This window comes from Chlorocebus sabaeus, chromosome 20, assembly GCF_047675955.1.
Source record: "Chlorocebus sabaeus isolate Y175 chromosome 20, mChlSab1.0.hap1, whole genome shotgun sequence".
NCBI lineage: Eukaryota > Metazoa > Chordata > Mammalia > Primates > Cercopithecidae > Chlorocebus > Chlorocebus sabaeus.
The window spans coordinates 97,381,701-97,401,710 of record NC_132923.1 but is presented as its reverse complement, the minus strand read 5'-3'; the positions used below and the strand labels follow the sequence as shown (position 1 = coordinate 97,401,710).

General features: G+C 52.4%; 1 protein-coding gene across 1 annotated transcript; it reads right to left on the bottom strand.

Moving 5' to 3' along the window:
* Window positions 1-9,134: 9,134 nt before the first annotated feature.
* HPCAL4 (hippocalcin like 4) lies at window positions 9,135-19,632 on the bottom strand. Its single transcript, XM_007979303.3, has 4 exons — window positions 19,065-19,632; window positions 12,477-12,646; window positions 11,993-12,208; window positions 9,135-10,715 (listed from the first exon to the last, which is right to left on the bottom strand). The coding sequence occupies exons 2-4, from the start codon at window positions 12,636-12,638 to the stop codon at window positions 10,518-10,520; spliced, it is 576 nt and encodes a 191-aa protein (XP_007977494.2). The 5' UTR covers window positions 12,639-12,646; window positions 19,065-19,632; the 3' UTR covers window positions 9,135-10,517.
* Between the last annotated feature and the right edge of the window lie 378 nt (window positions 19,633-20,010).

Below are 20,010 nucleotides of genomic sequence, written 5' to 3'. Positions count from 1 at the left end.
GGAGGCGAGTCCCTGCGAGGGAAGGGGGCGGGCAGCGGCGGGGAGGCTGTGCGTGTGAGCTGGGCTCCCCGCCCGCCGGGTGGGGGGAGGTAACACTCGCCCTCTCGGTCGCCCGTGTGTCGCTGCCGCTGCTGCTGCTACTGCCGTACGGTATGAGGAATAACTGGGCTCTCCTTCCCCGACCGACCCACGCCCGAAGCCGGTTGGGTGGTGAGGAGGGCTCTCTGGCTCTCTGCGTTTGTGGGCTGCAGCGGATTTGGGATTGCGAAAATGGTGTTCTTCGCAGGCGCTGAAGGGCGCGGAGAGAGGAGAAGCCTGACAACTTTCCCCCCCCCCCCCCCCCAGGATAGTGATCCCCAAACGAGAAAATGAAAAGCTAGTCGTCCCCCTCCCAAAAGCTAGCCGCCCATCTTTTCTTTAGGAGCCAGGACCCTGGGATCCTGACGATGTCCCCTTTCCTCCGAAGCCAGTCCATCCCGCAGGCGGGCAGGAGGTGATACACGGATAGCTCCGACCACTAGCAGAAGCCTGCTCCCAGCGGGAGCTCAGTGAAGGGCCCAGCCCGGCAGCTCGTCCACACCACCTAGGAGGGGCCCTCGAAGTCCATGTCGAGACCAGGCTCCCCTTGACCTGGGGTGGGGACCCCGAGAGACTCCCAGGGACTCTGAACAGGAATTCTTGCTGGCCCTTTGGTGGTCAGCAGGGGGCGCGCATTCCCAGGCCCCCACCTGCCCAGCTTGGAGTGATTAGTTACAGGCCATGAAGGGGCTGGATAGAGGGAGGGCAGAAGAGCGGCCTCGGAACTAACATCCTGGAATTCCAGGGTGTTGTCCCTCTTGATGCAGAGCTCTGTAATAGTCTCGGGGTGCAGACACAAATGTCACCCATCCCAAGGCACAGACCAGGAAGCAGGCAAGTAGCCTCTCTCAGAGGTGTGCATGGCTGGGTGGGAGACGCAGGAGAAAACACTGGCTTAGCTAGGAGGGCCTCTGACTGGGGAGGTGATGGGGCTACAGAATGGAGTGATCCCCCCAGCCTCCACCAGGTCCTGGGAGGAACAAACCAAACCTTGTGTGGAAGGGGAAAAAATCATAATAAAATGTTAGGATTAGGGGGGAAATGTGTTTAGATTTACTTCTAGGCTTAGTAGATTGTTTCCAGAGATGACCCAAAAAACTTCTTCCATCCTGCCTGTCCTTTGGCAATGTGACTTTGACACTCCTCCCATTCAGAGGTAGAGTCCAGTCTGAGCTGGCCTGTGACTTGCTTTGACCCATTGAACAGAGTAGAAGTGGTGCTGTGTGGTTTCCAAGCTTATGTCTTAAGAGGCCTTGCAGATTCCATTTTTGCCCTCTTGGGAGCCGGCTACTATGTAAAGATGCCCGGACTATCCTGCTGGAAAAGCCACATAGTGAGACAGAGAGGACCTGGAGGATAAGAAGCTAGCAACAGCCCAGGTGACTATAGGCACAACTGGCAGACATGTGAATGAGGCCTTCCTGGCTGTCCCAGCCCCAGCTCAGCTCCCAGTGGAGTGCAGCTATGTGGACAACGCCAACCAACACAATATGAAGCGGTAAAACCTTCCAACTGAGCCCAGCCAACTCACAAAATCATCAAAAATAATAAATTGTTGTTTCAGGCACTAAGTTTTGGGGCAGTTTGCTACACTGCAATAAATAATTAAAACTCTAGGAATGGGGTCAGTCATTCTCAGGTGCCTCATGGAGGAGAACGATGAAGTCACTCAGGAAGAATGTATAGAGTGGTTACTTGGATGGAGGTGAGCACTGGACACAAAAGTGAGCCACCCCCATGCTGTCCAGTGGCCTTTAATCTGTGTGATTGGCTTGAAAAGATGACCTGGGCCAATCAGATTTCTCTTTCTCAGGAATTTGGAATTGGGAAACGGGCTAGGCAGTCAACCATTGGAATAGAAGCTGAAGATGCTATGAAATACAGTTGGCTCCCAGGAAACCTGGGTGAGCCTCAGCAGACTGCAGTTATGTGCAATGTAAAGCTCAGTGCAGGTGGAAACTCTCTGAGCAGAATGAGCTGAGCAGCAGATCAAGATGAGCAGCAGATCAGGATGTGCAGAGCGTAGCACATGAGAGAAACCATACTACCCTGAGATGGAGCCACCTCTGGTCCTGACAGCTTCCCAAGTTCTAGCTAAGGCCTGGCTCTGGTGCCCTACACTTTCATGAGATTTTCCACATTGTTTCAACAAATGCCCCCAAAAGGAAATTTGGTGGCTAGTGGTTTTGCTTGAGTAATCACTTTTCCCGGCCTCTCTTTCTAATAAAAAGCCCCGCCTCCCTGGTTCTCTGGTCAAGAAGTAGGCTTGTGACTGAGACCTGACCAGTGGCGGGGAGCCCTGTGTCCGTGGACACAGGGATGAGCATGTGACCCCAGGTTGAGACACTCTTCACTCTTATTTAGGGCTGCTGGGAGGTTTGGCTCTTTTTCTCTGAGGTTGTTAATTTGGGGCAATGTGAGCTGGGAACCCTTTTGGCAGCTGAAAGAACATGGAGGAAGCACATCTGGAAGGACAATGGTGCCACAGAGAGAGAAGCAGGAGGCGGGACGGAGAGAGGATGCAACTGAGTTTCTGGACCCAGCCATGCCTGAACTTCCCAATTACATGAGCCAATAAGCCTCCCTTTTTGCTTAAGCTTGTGTGAGTTGGATTTTGTTCACTTGCAACCAAAAGTCCCAACTAATCCATTCCCCTGTACTCACCCTGCCATGAGTAGGCACTGTTCCTTGCCATCAAGGAATCCTGCCCACAATCCTGGTTCAGTCCCTTTAAGAACTTTCCCTGGGCCGGGCACAGTGGCTCACACCTGTAATCCCAGCACTTTGGGAGGCTGAGGTGGGCAGATCACGAGGTCAGGAGTTCAAGACCAGCCTGACCAATATGGTGAAACCTCATCTCTACTAAAAATACGAAAATTAAAACTGCGTATGGTGGGGCACGCTTGTAATCCCAGCTACTCAGGAGGCTGAGTCAGGAGGATCGCATGAACCCAGGAGGCAGAGGTTGCAGTGGACTGAGATCGTGCCACTGTACTCCAGTCTGGGTGACAGAGCGAGACTCTAAAAAAAATAAAAAAAATAAAAAAACTTTCCCCAGATCCTTCTTTGGAAGGATTAGAGAACTTGATCCTCAACTGTTCTTTCCACCCTTCCAGGCTTCTGGCTATGCTCTCTGGCTTGCCTGTCACTCCCTAAAGCTGGCTGGGTGCAGGGCTTCCCTGGCTCAGGGTTTTTGGACTCCAGCCAGGACCTTGCCTCTAGGTCCAGCACTTCTTCAGATGAATAAGCTGGGAACAGGCCCCTTAGGGCACGACTCCAGGAGCCCCATACCTGGCTGCTCCCTTAGACAGCCCTGCTCCAGCATGCCTGGCCCTGTTGGCTAACGTTTAGTAAGACCCCAGGGCAGATGCCACCTCCTCCATGAAGCCATGGCTGCCCTTTACTCTTTATCTATTCCTCACCTCTCCCCAGTTAGGTAAGATGCTTCCTCCTCTGAAGCTCAGAGCTGATGGTGTTTTTTGTTTTTTTGTTTGTTTGTTTTTGAGACAGAGTCTCACTCTGTTGCCCAGGCTGGAGTGCAGTGGCGTGATCTCGGCTCACTGTAAGCTCCGAGTCCTGGGTTCACGCCATTCTCCTGCCTCAGCCTCCTGAGCAGCCTGGACTGCAGGCGCCCGACACCACGCCTATTTTTTTGTATTTTTAGTAGAGACGGGTTTCACCGTATTAGCCAGGATGGTCTCAATCTTCTGACCTCATGATCCACCTGCCTGGGCCTCCCAAAGTGCTGAGATTACAGGCATGAGCCACCGCACCCAGCCAGTTTTTTAAAATCTCTTTTCACATTCTGACTTGGATTCACTCCCATGGCTGAGAAGCCACAACAAGCAGTGGCCTTGATGTTTGGAGACCTGAGATCGGGTCCCAGCTTTACCATTCTCTGGGTCTTTGTTTTCTTGTCTTAAAAAAAAAAAAAAAAAAAAAAGCATGGCTGGGTGTGGTGGCTCACACACCTGTAATCCCAGAACTTTGGGAGACTGAGGTGGGTTGATCACCTCAAGTCGGCAGTTTGTGATCAACCTGACCAAAATGGAGAAACCCCGTCTCTACTAAAAATACAAAAACAAACAAACAAACAAACAAACAAACAAACAAAAACAGCCAGGGCCGTGGCGAGATGAGCTGAGATGGCACCACTGCACTCCAGCCTGAGCAACAGAGTGAGACTCCGTCTGAAAAAAAAAAAAAATACAAAATACAAAATACAAAATTAGCCAGGTATAGTGGCTCACGCCTGTAATCCCAGCTACTCGGGAGGATGAGGCAGGAGAATCGCTTGAACCCAGGAGGCAGAGGTTGCGGTGAGCCGATGTCATGCCATTGCACTCCAGCCTGGGCAACAAGAGCGAAACTCTGTCTCAAAAAAAAAAAAAAAAAAAAAGAGAGAGAAACTTAAATGTGTGCTTGGCTCAGCCAACAGCAGATCACATGGGAAGTGTTTGTTGACTGTGAGGGACTGTGTACATGTGAAGGGCTAATTGTTAGAGAGTTGGGAGGGCTTCACAGAGGAGGAGATAATTGAGACAGGGGAATGGGTGACCCAGGGAGGAGCAATGGCTTGTGCACAACACAAAAGCATAAGGGACCCCTTAGGAAATGGAGGCCATTCAGAATGGCTTAGTGCAGGGTGCAGGATGGAAAAGTGAGAGGAAGAAAAAGCCTTCTGAGATCGATTGGTGCCAGGTCATGCGGGACCTGAAGGGATATTTAAGGAGCAAATCACACAGAGGGGCAAGGGGAGCCTTTGAAGAGCTGACATGGTTAGATTTGTGCTTTAGGAAGATCACTGTGGCTTCTTAGTGGCAGCTAGATGGGGCAGAGGGCAAGGCTGAAAGTAGGAGGTGGACTAATTTGGCTGGATTAGAGATTATGGGGACCTGAGTGGGCAGGTTTTGGGAGAAGGCAACAGAGGACCTGCATGCCCAAAGTAGACGGGGGACAGGACTTCCCATCCCCCAGCGTGGCCTCAGCTGGGAATAGCAGCCCCAAGTTCTCAGGCTTCTGAGTCACCTCCTTAGTTAGGTTCATGGTTGCCCCGAGGCCAGGTCAGCCTCCTTCCTCTGTGCTAATTGCTTCCTGCCAAGGGAGCTGGCCACCTCCAAGCGTCCTTGAGGCAACCCTTATAGAAGCAATTGAACATTTCAGGAGAAGGCAGGCAGCTCCAGCCACCACTGCCCCCAACTCTCTGCAGGGAACAGTGCTTCTTGGGCTGTCAGGGGACATTCTGAGAGGAACACTTCACCACCAACTCCCACACCAACCCTTGACCATATTTCAGGTCAACATGGAACAGTTTACACACTATGCAATGACCTGGGATCAGGAGGAGAGGCAGGAGCTGAAACGCAGGCTGTGCTCCTCTTGCGAAGTTGTGCACCCTAATATGACAGGGCCGTATTCACTAGAAGGAAGGGCGATATTTTCCTAATTAGCCCAAAGGCTCTATCCACTGCCCAGCTGCATACTTATGGGACTGCTTCCACTCAGAGGGGTGCCTTTTCCTAAGTCATACAAACAGCGCCATTTGGACGAATTGTAACCCTGGCTCTTGGCCTTTCTTTCCACTGGCCACTGTCCTCTCATTTGGGCTCTTATGAGGCCTTTCACTGGGCAGAGAGGGAAACTGAGTCCCAATGTCTGCTGCCATTAGCTTCCTTCTGAGGGAATTGCTCAAAGGTCCCACATATCAGTATCCAGTCTGGCCACAGATGGTTGGACCAAGGGAGGACACCTGACCTAAGGGATCCTGCCAAAAGCTAAGCCAAACCAATCAGATCCTTTTGCTTGTGAACTGGAACTAAGAGGCACAGAGCGGAGTTGTCAGTCACTGGTCAGTCGTGATACCGAGTTGGAGATTCAGCCACTTGTGCAACAAAACCAAAGAAGTCTGAAGAGAAGCCCAGGAAAAGAGCACGGATGCAAATACTGTCCAGGGCATGAGAGCCTGCAAGACCCAGAGATGATAAGGAAGATGCCCAGTTGCCAGTTCCAGTTCTCTTGAGGTTCAGCCATTCTTTTTTTGTTTGTTTTTGAAACGGAGTCTCGATCTGTCACCAGGCTGGACAGCAGTGGCGCAATCTCGGCTCACTGCAACCTCCGCCTCCTGGGTTCAAGTGATTCTCCTGCCTCAGTCTCCTGAGTAGTTGGGACTACAGGCATGCGCCACCACGCCCAGCTAATTTTTGTATTTTTAGTAGAGATGGGGTTTCACCATGTTGGCCAGGATGGTCTCGATCTCGACCTTGTGATCCACCCACCTTGGCCTCCCAAAGTGCTGGGATTACACGTGTGAGCCACCGCACCCAGCCTGAGGTTCAGCCATTCTTGATTTTCCATCTTCAGAGTCCCTTATAATCTGTTCCCTCATTTCTTTGAACTAGCTTAAGTGAGTCTCATGCCATGTTCCCAGAGTCCTTGCTAGAACAAGGACCTTGGCCCTTCACTAAGTGAGCCTCCCCAGCCTCTTCTCTTACTCCCCACCCCAATCCTGTCCCAGCTTAGGGAAGAGCAGGAGCCCTCAGCACAGTCGCACCTTTTATTCACTGTCAGTGGGGAAAGAAACATACCACACAGCACAGGGTTGAGCAGTGAGGGCAGTCACTGAGGGCACAGCCAGAAGCAGCACATCTAGAGGGGATAGGGGGCTACACTGGAACTGGGCCCCTTCCCCTGCCACCCAGACCCCCTGTTCCCCAAGCCTCCTCTTGACTGCTGCTTAGAAGGCACTGGGCCCGACTGGCCTCCACTAAGCAGGAAGGGCTATACACCCTGGCAGGCCCAGTCCTGCCCCCACACTCTGGCAAAGGTAAAAAGAAAACCCCAAAAATTTCAGAAAGAAAATTCCATATTTTTCTGAGACTTTTTAATTGCAAGGTTTGAATTATTTCTTTTTTCAAGAATGATGAATAAAACATGTAAGAAATTCCTGACCCCACAGTGATCTCTAAAGTCAGCTCAAAGCCTCACCCAGGGTGGATCTTCAGGAAATATTTGTTGCTTCAATACATTTTTATGTAAAAAATATTTACAGTGTCAGCTTACTACCCTGCCTAGAGACCCCAGCTTCTTCTCTTCTCTTTCTTTTCTTTCCCCCATCCCACGCCATTCCTTCTCTCTCTGCAGTAAGGCAAATTTCTACCTCTAGAGACTCTGTCATTGTCAGGAAAGGATTTAGTGCCTTTACTTATGAACTAACTTTTTCTTAACTTTTGATGTAAAGGTAAGTTAAATAATCCTGACTACAGCTGAAAGGACTAAAGTGGCCATCTGAAGTAGCCTTTGCTGATAATTTTTAGAGATAAGAAATAAGATGCTCATCCATTAGCCCAAAAGGATGAATGAGGGTAGAGTATGTGAGAAGGCAGATTCTGGGACCTTGCAATTCACAGAGTTGTTGCAAGAAGATTGGAATTTCAAAGGAGAGTTTGGATATATCAATGTTTTGATTGTCTGTATACTTTTGTGTCTGTGCATGTCATACATAAATCTCTGCTAGCCTTGTGCTTTGTGGCAAGTCTCTCTCAGCTGGTGCAGGGACGGGAGACCTGTGTCTCTTCTCAAGGCAGGGCCAGTGCTCTACCACAGTGCTCCTGAGCACACAGTCCCTGGGACACCCAGGAGTATGTGGGAGCAAGACCTGGCCCACCTGTGGTTCCTCCCATCAGCGAGATGGTGGTCCCAGTTCCTGGCCTGGCATTGTGGGTTCACACTGCTGGGCTGTCTGAGAATACTGGGCCTGACCAGCAAAACTCACCCATGTGTATGTGTGTCCAGAAACCTGGAGTAATCAAATATGCCTTCATGGGTAGGATTTGCCGACCAGCTTGGAAAAAACAAAAACAATTCTCTTAGGGAAGATGATGGTGGGTAAAGACAATGCAGGATGCTTCGAGGGTTCTGACTCAGAGGCCTCCCAGGATAGCACTGAACTGTTAGCACAGCTGCCAGAGGCAGAACACAGGATGCTTGAAAATGTGGGGACTTCAAACAAGCTCCTATTTTTTTTTTTTTTTTGGAAGATTCTGATACCACAATCTCAGAAACTTCTTAGCAGGAAGCCTATAAAGGATGAAAATCAATGTAGCTTTCCCTGCTGTCAACTTCTGCACAGCTCAGTCACAGAAATGGACAGGGAAGAGACTCTGAAAAGAAGAAATCCTCTTAGAGCCTTGGGTTCAAGTCTTAGCACTGTGTCACCTCCTGACTATGTGATCTTGCACAAGGGACGCTTCCTCTCTGAATCTCAGCTTCCAAGTCTAGAGAAAAGAAATGAAAATCCCCACCTCCATGGGCTATGAGTATAGAATGAGATGGGGCACATGGCAAGCCTTTGAAAGCCATGACATTCTGTGTGGTTGTGAATTAGGCTAGATTCAACATTTGCAGGGAAGGAACCTCAGTGAAAAGCTTTCCACCAGAAGATTTAGGTCACAACTGAGCCAGGTTGGTGAGCATCTGCGTGTCTGTGATGCTGACTGACCGCACAAGACACACCCAATAGCCAGCTCCTGGGAGCAATGCAACATCCTTGAGGCATTGCTGGATAAACAACTGCTAGTTCCTGCCTGAGGATGTTAATTCCCCAGCCTCACCATATGACTGGTCATGAGCAAGAGGATAGAAAACGGGTGGCAACCCAGTGGCCTTGCTACCTCCAAGGGCCCAGTAGAGCTTGGGACCAAGGTCTATTGATCGGCATCCCCCAGAGTTTTCACCTGCAGAGAAGCAGGACAGGTGAGCACTCGGGAGTGAGGAGCATGCTGCATCTCTTTCCTGCAGATGCAATTCCCCCACCCTGGGCTCAGCAATCATTTCCTACTCCTACCCTGGGCTGACAGCACCTGTGTACTAGACTGTTTTCACCAGCAGTTCAAGAGGAAATCAACTGTCACTGCACGTCAAAGCTAATTTCTGATCACAAGTACAGGAGAAAGTCAAGTGAAAGACCTGATGAAGAAGCAAGATTAATTTTTCTGGCAGTCGAAGCATGCAGCTGTATAGCTCATGGATCCAAAATTGGAAAGCAGGCATTGGAAAGCAGAGCCAGCGCACTTGGAAGATGATGAACTACCTGGCAGATCTAAGATTTGGGGTTAGAAAAAGCCTTTCGAACGGAGCATGCCTGGCACATTTTTAGGCATTTGGTCCATAAATTCCGTCTGGGTGCCTAAACAGTGGCCAGGTGAGCCTTTTCTTCGAGCTCCTTCTGATTCTGTGGCAGTGAAGGAACAAGTCCAGTTCTGAAACTAAACCAAATTCAGAAACGAACTATCAAGATTCGGGATATACACTTGTCTCACTCTTTGCAAACCTTGTTTTTTCCTGTCTCTGAAGTCAGCACCCAACCTGAGTAAGTATGTAATAGAAAGTTGCTTGTCGAATTGAAAAAGGTAATAAAAAGGAAGAGCTGAAGCAGCAAAAACTGCTGAGCATGGCAGCTCAGGACTTAGTCTGAAAAAGTGTTATCTGGTAAATTTCATGGTCTTTTCTCCCTTTTTTCTCAGTTTTTTCCCCCTTAAAAATTAACATTTTCTCTATTCATTTAATCATTTTATAAGAAACCAAGTAATATAGAGTATATTTTAAACTCCTGAAATAATAAAATGACTGTAGCTCCTTTAAAGGGTACTAAAAAAATAAGTATTACATAAATTTCATTTTTCTTAAAACTTTCACTCACGTGGCTCCTCAACTTCCAAATGCTTCCATTTCATCCTTCTGCAGCTTTGTGTGGAGCTGAGCTGGAAGATGAAATAGCTCCTCCCAGACTAACCAGCTTTCCAGCACCCTCTGCTCAGCTGAGACCCTGACAGCTGGAAGTTTGCTTCACAACCCTATGAGCTTCCAGAGGGTACAAGATGTGTCTTGTAAACGACCATATCCTTAGCACGGAACAGGTGCTCAATAATCACTAGCTGAAGAAAGGACTGAATGAACGCTCCAAAGGCTGGGGCTGGAAGGGCCAGGTAGAGTAGAAGGAATGGGGAAGAGACCACCTTTATGGGATCTGGAGCCTCAGGAGTGGACAGACCCAATTTGGCCCTGTGACAGGCCTGTGGGACCACATTCTATAAAGCATAATCCCAGGATCAAGAGAATTTCGAACCAGAACCCCAAGCCCCCAACTCCTTAACCTCACCTCCTGGGGCAAAAGCCAACTCCCCTATGCCCAATGGACGCTGGTTCTGTGCCAAGTGTGAGGTGGGGCTAGAAGACAGGATACCGGAGGACCTGTGTCTTTTGCAGGGTAAGGTGGTCCCTCAGAGATCTTGATGGAGGGGAGGAGGGGCTTGGGCAGAGGACTGGGTGGGCCAGAGAGAGGGGCTGGAGTGTCCCTCCTCCTGGGAGGCCAGCCAGAAAGGTCATCAGGTTAGGAGGTGACCATGCTCCTTCTGGCCAGGGACCCTGCCCCTCACCAGCCTCTACTTCTGCATGTCACACTGCAGCAGCAACACAATGGATGGGTCACTCTTGGCTGCCTCCTTGAACTCCTCCAGTGTAATCTGGTCGTCCTTATCCTGGTCCATCTTCTTGAAGATCTTGTCCACACGCTGCTGGGGCGTGAGCCCGTCCTGGTTCATGCGCATCATGATCACGGTGCCCACCATCTTGTAGATCGCCTGGTGAGGGAAGGAGGAGGGAGATGTGAACACCCACAAGGGGCCCTGAGAAGGGGGGAGGTGCAAACACCTACAAGAGGCCCTGAGAAGCAGGGGGTGAAGGAAAGGGATCTGGCAAGGAGAACACTGGGGGGTGGTGAGGATACTGGAAGGTATATGTGGTCATTAAGACTGGATATGGATATTTAATGAGCAACTCTTTTTTCTTTTCTTTTCTTTTTCCTTTTTTTTTTTTTTTTTTTGACAGAGTTTCGATCTTGTTGCCCAGGCTGGAGTGCAATGGCATGATCTCAGTTCACCACCACCTCTGCCTCCCGGGTTCAAGCGATTCTCCTGCCTCAGCCTCCCGAGTAGCTGGGATTACAGGAGCGCACCAACACGTCCGGCTAATTTTTGTATTTTTAGTACAGATGGAGTTTCACCACGTTGACCAGGTTGGTCTCAAACTCATGACCTCAGGTAATCCACCGGCCTCAGCCTCCCAAAGTGCTAGGATTACAGGAGTGAGCCACCGCACCCAGCCCCCAACTCATTTTTTATTTAGACTAAATAATATTTATGTAGATGAAACATGCCAGAAACCCAACTCCATGGAAGTTTCCTAACTAGGAGACCTGACTGATGGGGCTCCTGGCTCCCCGTATGACCACCTTCCTGTTACTCTCTCCCTCTCCCGGCTCTCCCACCACCGGGCCTCCTGGCCCCTCCTTGAACGCTGCAGAGAAAGGCCGACCTGCCTTAATTGCCCTTCAGCATGGAACGCTCTCCCCCAGGCATCTAGCTGCTGCTAACTTTCCACCTTTTATAAAGTCACTTCTCCATCACGCTCTCTCCCCGCACTTTGCTTAATGTATCTTCCTCATAGCACCTAAGGCCTGACCCCGCATGTCTTCCTTCATTTATTTTTTTAAAAATTTCTTACTAGAAGGAATGCCCCATGAAAGCAGGAACTGGCAGGCCCTCAATCCCTGCCTGTTGACAGAATGAGTTGAAAACATCTGCTATGAGGTCAGACTCCCTGGATTGGTTTCAGGAACCGCCACCCGCGACCGTTTCCTCCTCTGCCAAATGGGGTTTGGGACAATAACCACCACCCCCCGTCGAGTGTCGGGTAAAGCATTTAGCCCGGGCCTGTGGTCCGCCGCGGGGTGGTAGGAGGCAGGATCGCAGGCTTGGAAGCAGCGGGGAGGCCCCGAGGGCCGAGAGCAGCGCGGAGGCAGCGGCGGGGGCGGCGAAGCGCTGGCCTCGGGGATAGCAGCGCCCACGCGGCCCCGCACCTCGATGATCTCCAGCATCTCTAGGCGCGTGATGCGCCCGTCGCCGTCCAGGTCGTACATCTCAAAGGCCCAGTTGAGCTTCTGCTCGAAGCTGCCGCGGGAGGTGACCGACAGGGCGCAGATGAACTCCCGGAAGTCGATGGTGCCGTCGCCGTTCTTGTCGAAGGTGCGGAAAGCGTGCTGCGCGAACTTGGAGGCGTCGCCATAGGGGAAGAACTGAGGGGGGTGCGGCGGGTTAGGGCGCAGCGACAGCTCTGCCCAGCCCGCCGCCACCCCAGGGAACCTCCCCTGCACCCCGGGCGCCTCGCCTCCTCCCACCCCTGGTGCCTCACCTCCCCCGCACCCCAGGTGCCTCGCCTCCCCTCCCACCCCGGTTGCCTCGCCTCCTCCCACCCCGGGTGCCTCGCCTGCGCTCACCCCGGGGTGCCCTGCCTCTCCCACCCCGGGTACCTGGTTCCCCCCACCCCAGATGCCGGCCGCCCACCTTGATGTAGAGCTGCTGGAACTCCTCCAGGTTGAGGATGCCGCTGGGGCAGTCCTTCAGAAAGCCCTTGTACCACTGCTTCAGCTCCTGCTCGCTGAACTCAGTGTTCTGAACCAGGTCCTCCAGCACCTCGGGGGCCAGCTTGCTGTTGGTCTTCCCCATGGCGGGGACTGCGGGACAGACGGCTTTCTCCGACTGGGTCCAGGGCAAGGCCCTGCCTCAGCCACAGCTGCTCCCTCCCCTGCCACACACAGGGTGGGGCTGCAGGTTCCTTCCCCTCGTGACACTCCCCCATAATTGGGCCTTCTCTCCCCTCACAACACCTGCATTCAGGCAGGTTTCCTCTCTTGGTCCCCCGGGTCTCCCGCCTTCCAGGTCTCAGTTCTCCTTCTCACTGACCGTGCAGCACTCCACAGTCTTCATCCTCTCCCCTCCGGCTCACACCTTCCATGGCTCCCATGCCCACAGACTAAGACCTTGACTCCTCTCCTTGCCATTTTGGGCTTTCTGCAGTCAGCCCCCACCCTCCTTGGCAGGCTTCTGTCCTGAGAAGGGACCTGAGGCAGGTTCCTTGTGTGTCCCCCTGGCACTGTCTCCCAATTTCTACCTCAAGGCTTTCTTGGGCCACCCCAGTAGGGAGCTTCTCTCACTCTTTTCTCTGTACAAGTAGAAATCCTCTACTGACATTTGGCTTCTCATTAATCCATTCATTCCCTGAGCATTTATTGAGACTGACTGTGTGCTAGGCCCTGTGCCAGTGATGGAGATGAAGCAGACATGAGCCAACCTTCAATAACTTGTAACTGGGTCAAAGAGGCAGATGGTTGGTTACAAAGGACCTCCAACCCATGCCAAGAAATTTGGAGGGAACAGACGCTCCTGGAATTTTTTAAAGCAAGGACTGGGAAGATTGCATTCATTCCACAATATTTACAGAATGCTTATGATATGCCCAGTCTTGAATGAGTCACTGGGGACCCAAGAAAAGGTATATGTTTTAGAATTTTTCCAGGCCGGGCACCGTATTTCATGCCTGTAATCCTAGTACTTTGGGAGGCTGAGATGAGAGGACAGCTTGAGGCCAGGAGTTTGAGACCAGCCTAGGCAATACAATGAGACCTAGTCTCCACAAAAAATTTAAAAATTTGACCAGGCGCGGTGGCTCATGCCTGTAATCCCAGCACTTTGGGAAGCCGAGGCGGGCAGATCACGAGGTCAGGAGATCAACTCCATCCTGGCTAACACAGTGAAACCCTGTCTTTACTAAAAATACAAAACATTAGCCAGGCTTGGTGGCAGGCACCTGTAGTCCCAGCTACTTGGGAGGCTGAGGCAGGAGAATGGCATGAACCTGGAGGTGGAGCTTGCTGTGAGCCAAGATCGCACCACTGCACTCCAGCCTGGGTGACAGAGCGAGACTCTGTCTTAAAAAAAAGAAAAAAATTTGCTGAGTGTGGTGGTGCATGCCTTATAGTCCCAGCTACTTGGGAGGCTAAGGTGGGAGGATCACTTGAGCCTGGGAGGCAGGGGTTGCAGTGAGCTGAGATGGCACCACTGTACTACAGCCTGGGCGATAAAGAAAGGCCCTGTCTCAAAAAAGAAAAAAAAAAAGAATTTTCCTTTGACCACAGCATGCAAGATGACCTTTGGTGAGGGCAGGTAGGTAGAGCAGGGAGGGGCCTGCTACACAGTTCAGGTGAGAGACAATGCTGCCAGAGTAAGGGTCGTGGAGAGACGTGGATGGGCTGAGACATTAAGAAGGGCACTGGCAGGACTTTACAATTGATTGGATGTGGGAGTAAGAGGAACAGAGGAGTTGAGGCAGAGGCTCAGATTTGAGGCTCAGTGAATAGAAGTGTTGTTGCTGGGAAGCAGGTTTGGGAAGGATCAAGAGTTATTTCCCAGTGGGAATGTGAGCCCATATGTGGGCTGTATCAGGGGAAGTGTTTGAAGAGGTACGGGCCCTCCTCAGGAAGCGTGGCCAGACCTTGAAGGCAGAGTGGACCCTCCTGTCTGACCTCCCAGGGAGGAATGCCCCTGCAGAGTCTGGGTTTTCCAGGACGTGGCTTGGGAGGTGCCTCTGACCTGCCTAGAGTCTCTTTGGAAGAGGGTCAGGCTTCCACCCCAGGGTAGCCTGTCCTCAAGATACTCTGGAAGAGGAAGCCCTTGGGCTGAGAGAAGATACTTAAGAAAATTCCACTCCCATAGCCCGATGTCTGCCAGTGGGCTTCTAATTATTACTGCTGGGAAAACACTAAACAGCAAATCTGAGGTTGGTCCATTCCTTCCCACTCCCCTTTGCTGGGCTGACCTCAGGCTAGTTACAGATCATCTCTGGGCCTCAGATTCCTCCACTGGGCCCTAAGGAAGACCAAGGAGCAGTGCAGGTAGCAACATCCTTCCCCACTCCCACAGGATGAGGAATTGTATGCCCTCAGGAAAAGCCAGGGAGGGGGAGCATGCCATCTTCAGGAACCTGAGGCGGTGCGGAAAATGGCTACACTGAGGCCAGAGGCAAGGATGTCTCTGGAACACCCATGTGCAAAAGAAAGCAGGCCCCATCCCTCTCCCAAATCCAAAGGACTCTGAAGGCTCAAGGTATAGTCAAGGAAGCTGGAGAAGCCAGAGGCAGAGGTGTCTGATGGGGGGAGGCAGAGCCTCTCCCTCTGTCTTCCGTAGGATGTGCTTGAGAGTCTGCATGAGGGGCTGGGTCTGTGTGTGGGAGCATGTCAATGTCTGAGGCTGCAAATCTGTCAGAGTGCACACGTCTCTCTGTGTGTGTCAGAGTGTCTGTGTGGCTCTCACCTTATACCCCTTTTCTCCTCCCTGCTCTGTGCTGCCTTCTCCACAATTCTGTCTCCTGGGGTCCTCCCTGTTCCCTGTTCTTATTGGGTCTCAGACCCAGACTATGCCTCCTCTTTTATTTCTTCTCATTCCCTCTAGATCATCATCAGGTCAAAGCTGAGCCTGGGCAAGATAATGAAACCCGTTTCTACATAAAATTTAAAAATTAACCAGACATGGTGGCATGTGCCTGTAGTCCCAGCTGCTCAGAGGCTGAGATGGGAAGATCACTTGAGCCCAGGAGGTTGAGGCTGCAGTGAGCCATGATCAAGCCACTGCACTCCAACCTGGGCAACAGAGCAAGACCCTGTCTCAAAAAATAAATAAATAAATAAATAAATAAATAAATAAATAAATAAATACGAAATTAAGAAAAGGAGGTCAAAATTGGCAGTGCCCTTTAAGACCATCCCCTTATTTCAGTGAAAATAGAAATTGAGAGAGAGGAGAAAACTGGCTCAGGGTTACACAGCAGGTCAGTGGGAGGGCCCAGATGAGCACTCAGGCTGAATCCGTGCCACCTGCCTGGGCCACCATCTCCAAATCATGGCTATTCTTGTTCAGCACAGACCTTTTCCACCCACATCTGCCCTCTGGGAAAATCAGAGCTCTGATCTCCCTTTTGGCCCCAGTGGAAACATCTGGGGCCACAATCTCTGATACCCAGGAGATAGTCACCCCTAGGGGTGTCCACCAGCACCTCTGAGCCAGCAAGTCTACAGCCAGACTCGCTCCCAACCAGAGATGGTCAGACTGTCTCTGTTGCTCCTTCCTTCTCTCCCTCATCCCTGGGGTATGGGGAACACAATCTTAGCTACCTTCATTTTTTCTCTTCCCTTTGCCCTAGGTCTAACTTGCCATCAAGTCCTGTTGTCTCTTATTTTGAAATGCTCTTGGTACCTTCATTATGTCCATAGCCAGTGACACAGCCGAGGGGCTGAAGTCAAACTATGCTCTTGCCCATGGGGCTTCCCTGCCTGGCAGGAAGTGCCTTTCTTTTGATTCCTCTGTTAGGAGGGAATGGCTTTTTCCCCCCAAAAGGTACAATATAGGCTAGAAGTAGCCATGCCCATGGGTCCCCTGAAACTCCAGAATCCTCTAGAATCTGGTCTCAAAGTGCCCACCTATCTAGCCTCAGCTCTCATTGCTTACCTCACCACCACATACTCCTCTCAAGCCAGCCTTCTCACAGCCAGACACGCCTCACCTCTTTGCTAAGCTATTTTCCTCTCCCCTAATATCCTTTCTTCTCTCCTGGGCTATAATCAGTCTTCAGGGCCCGGTTGAAGCCTGCTTCCTTATGATCAGACTTTTCCAGTCTGGACAGTGGAGAGTCAGCAGCCTGGGCTGAGCACTTTGGGCATGAGTCAGTCCCCCACAAGCATGTAGACTTCAGAGCTCTCTGACCCTCACCTGGTACTGTAGAATCCCAGGATGCAGTCTGACTTGAGACAGGTCTTTGCATTAAACCCTTGTCTGAGTCAGAAAAAAAACTCTCCAGACCTTTTTGCTCAATGGCAAGGAGTTGATCCCCTCCAATATGCCCCAGTCCACTTTTGAGCAGGTTGAAGGGTGAGAAAAGTTTATTTTTCCCATGGGGGAAATAAAAGTGCTTTTCCCTATGCACTCACTTCTCTCAGTGAGTGCTTAGTCCTCACTGGGTCTGGGACCCATAAGAGCAGGGGGTTTTCTCTCTTATAGCTCCCCTACCCTGGTTCCCACCCTGCCTTCTGTGCCTACACAGAACTGCCCTGCGGAGACATAGTGGCAATGCCTAGGACACAGTGATGTTCAATGAATGTCTCTTGGTGGATTACATAAGAGGAGCAGAACCCCCTTCTTCCTCCCTGGATCTATGTCAGGCTGTTTTGTTTATCTGCGTTCTTCTGCTCTCACACCCACTTCAGAGACAATGGAACCCAGACCTAGGGAAAGGAAGGGTTCACCCAAGGTCAACTATAGCCCATCAGCAGCAAAGTGAAGGCCAGAACCCAGCTGGGGACAATGCCCTGCTGGAGCTGTGGCCCTGCTGAACCTGGGCAGGCTCCTCTGCTTACCTCTTGAGGGCTATCCTCCAGCTGTGAAGGAGCTGAGACTGCCCCATACACAAAACCACTGCCCCAGTGTGCCCAGAGGGTTCTTCAAGAGGGCTAAGGGCTGTGGGGCTTGAATGGAGAGGTGGCTGAGGCTTTGAATGGGAGGGACTGAAGGAAGCAATAATCCCACACCCTCACCCAGCTTCAGAGGAGCCGGTGCTGAGGCGGTTGTCATAGTGACAGTAGCTCCCTGGTCAGGAGATTTTCTCTTTCCTCTCCTCCCTTTGCTCTTCCCCAAGCAGCAGCAATAGCAGCAGCAACCAGGTCTTTTCCCTCTCCTTCTTAATGAGAGGCAGGGGATGACAAACAAAGAGTAAGCCCTGATGGTCACCTTCAATTTGGAGCTGTCCATGTCAGGATGGGCTAGTGGTCTAGGAGGGACTCCTAATAGAAGGGGCCTAGAGAGTGTGTGGGAGGAGGTAGCCTGTACCTAGGCTTAGGTAAGAAAGAATGTGCCTTCAGTGAGTTCTAAACCAACCCCGCCCCCCTCAGGCCTCCTCTCTTTAATGTCCTCTTGGTTCAGGGTTCTGTTTTTCCATAATCAGCCATAGAACCAGGGTGTCTTAGTACCAGAAGGCTGTTCAAGTTCATCTCACCCAGTCTACCCTCTCTCTTATACCCCTCCCCATGTTCATGAAGGATCAGAGAGGGAAGTGACTTGGCCAGTCAAACTTTGGCTGTGCAAGATTTGAACCCAGCTCATCTGCCCTCCAGGTACAGTCCACTTTAGGGCCAGGAGCAACACAGCCCACATGGCACTTTGGCAGGGTCCCCACGGAGCAGCAGGAAGATGGAGAGAGGGAGCAAATAGTCATACAAATTAGAAAGCTATTTGACAGGCAGAATGAGAGGACTTGGTGCCTGGCTGTGAGCGGGGAGGGAGGAGGTATGGAGGTTGGGGCCTTGGCAGCAACTGGACTGACAGGGCATGGGTGGTCTGCTGGGGGTGGTGTCCTTGGTTCATCCTCCCGCCAGCATGAGAGTTGCCAAATATGGGGCCTCTGCCTAGCACTGGGGGCCACTGAGGAGGGCTGTCGAGACTGTCTGTGAGGAGAAAAACTGGGGAAGGGGCATTGTCCCTCCCTCAGGTATGCTGTGGTCTCTGTCAGCTTGAGGGGTGGTAAGTGGGGACAGTGTCTGGGGACAAGGAGAAGGCAGTGCTCTGTGGAGGGGGAGGCTGTCTTTGGGGGCAGGGGCTCCCTGATGAAAAGTGGCTAGGGGCTATCTGTGGAGGTGGGAGTTTGCCATGGGGCTGGACAGACAACCCACATCCAAACAGAAGGGAGGGTGACCAGCGCCTGGAGCTAGCACCAGCGCCACCACACCCCCAGATGTATGTGTGTGCATCTGTGTGCGTGTGTGTGTGCATGCGTGTATGTTGGGGGCCAGAGCAATGGTTGTTCTCACCTGAGCTGGGGATAAGGAGGCGGCTCTGCCTCCTCCTCTACACCCATGGGCCTGGACTGAGGTGGGCAGCCTCCTGCCCAGGGGTGGGTTTTTCAGTTGCTGCCGCCTAAGGCGGAACCACGGGTCGGGGAGTTGAATCAGGGCAGGACATGAGGATGGGAAGGGAGAGTGGAGGGGGAGGGGGCCAGGGCCTCCGCCCGGTGGGGTTGTTGCCTTGAGGATCCGGTCCCACTCGCATTACCTGAGGCCGCTCGCCGGGTCGCTGGATGGCTCCGAGCCTCGGCGGGCCGCGGGGACCGAGACTGGCTCCCGGGCCGGCAGCTGTGCTCTCCGAGGTCCGCGCCGGAGCCGCCTCCCAGATCTTGTATCACTATGTGCCTCCCGAAGGCGACACGTTTTGCATAAGCCCCGCCCCATCCCGGGCAGGTTGCACGGCTATTGGCTCCTGTAGAGCGGAGTGGCAGGCGGGGTTTCAGGTGGGGACCGGGTGGCCAGCGAGGCCCGGCCGCAGGAGCGCGCCCCGCCTGCCCGCGCTGACCTTCCCGGAGTCGCCGGGAAGCGGGAGGGCTGCACCCCCATCTGCACCCCTGCCCTGAGGCTCAGCCCCCGGCTTACAGGTCTGGGGTGAAAAGGGTCGACGCTGGAAGTGGATTCTCAAAAACAACCTCACCGTTGCTATGGAAACGGGAGAACCACAGCCGAATCTCTAAGCTTCCTTTCCTGGGCCCCAGCATGGGTGGGGGCGGAAGAGGGGATGAATCACAAGATGAGACCCCCCCTCCATATCCCAGCCGAAATTGGAGGGGGGCAATGAGGAGCTGCGGAGGAGCTGAGTGGGAGAGGGAGGAGGCGGGTGGTCAGCAGTCCACGCCACTGCGTCCCCCCTCCCCACGCACCCACTCCCTTCACGCCGTGGGGCAGAGAGGAGGGTGCTGGGTGCGCGCGAAGAGCTCGGTATGGGTGGCGAAGTCCCCAGACTCTACCTAGCCCCGCGCTAGTCGTGGGTTCCCTCCAGCCACCCCTCCAGCCCTTCATTCCGGTCCCTCCCCAGAGGGGCCCTCCTCCTTTCTCACGGACCCCAAAGAGGCCTCTCGCGTTCTCCCCTAGAAGGACCCCTATGCCTACCCATGGATCCTCCATTCCCCACCCTCCCGTCTTCCCGTCCCGTAGACAGAGCCGGTCCCCAG

What these genes read in the sequence shown, in the direction of transcription:
- HPCAL4 (XM_007979303.3), bottom strand. Translation starts at nt 12,638, where the DNA reads ATGGGGAAGACCAACAGCAAGCTGGCCCCCGAGGTGCTGGAGGACCTG. An exon ending in TCCAGCAGCTCTACATCAAG is followed by an intron (nt 12,209 to 12,476) that starts GTGGGCGGCCGG and finishes CACCCCCCTCAG; the next exon opens with TTCTTCCCCTATGGCGACGC. An exon ending in AGATGCTGGAGATCATCGAG is followed by an intron (nt 10,716 to 11,992) that starts GTGCGGGGCCGC and finishes TTCCCTCACCAG; the next exon opens with GCGATCTACAAGATGGTGGG.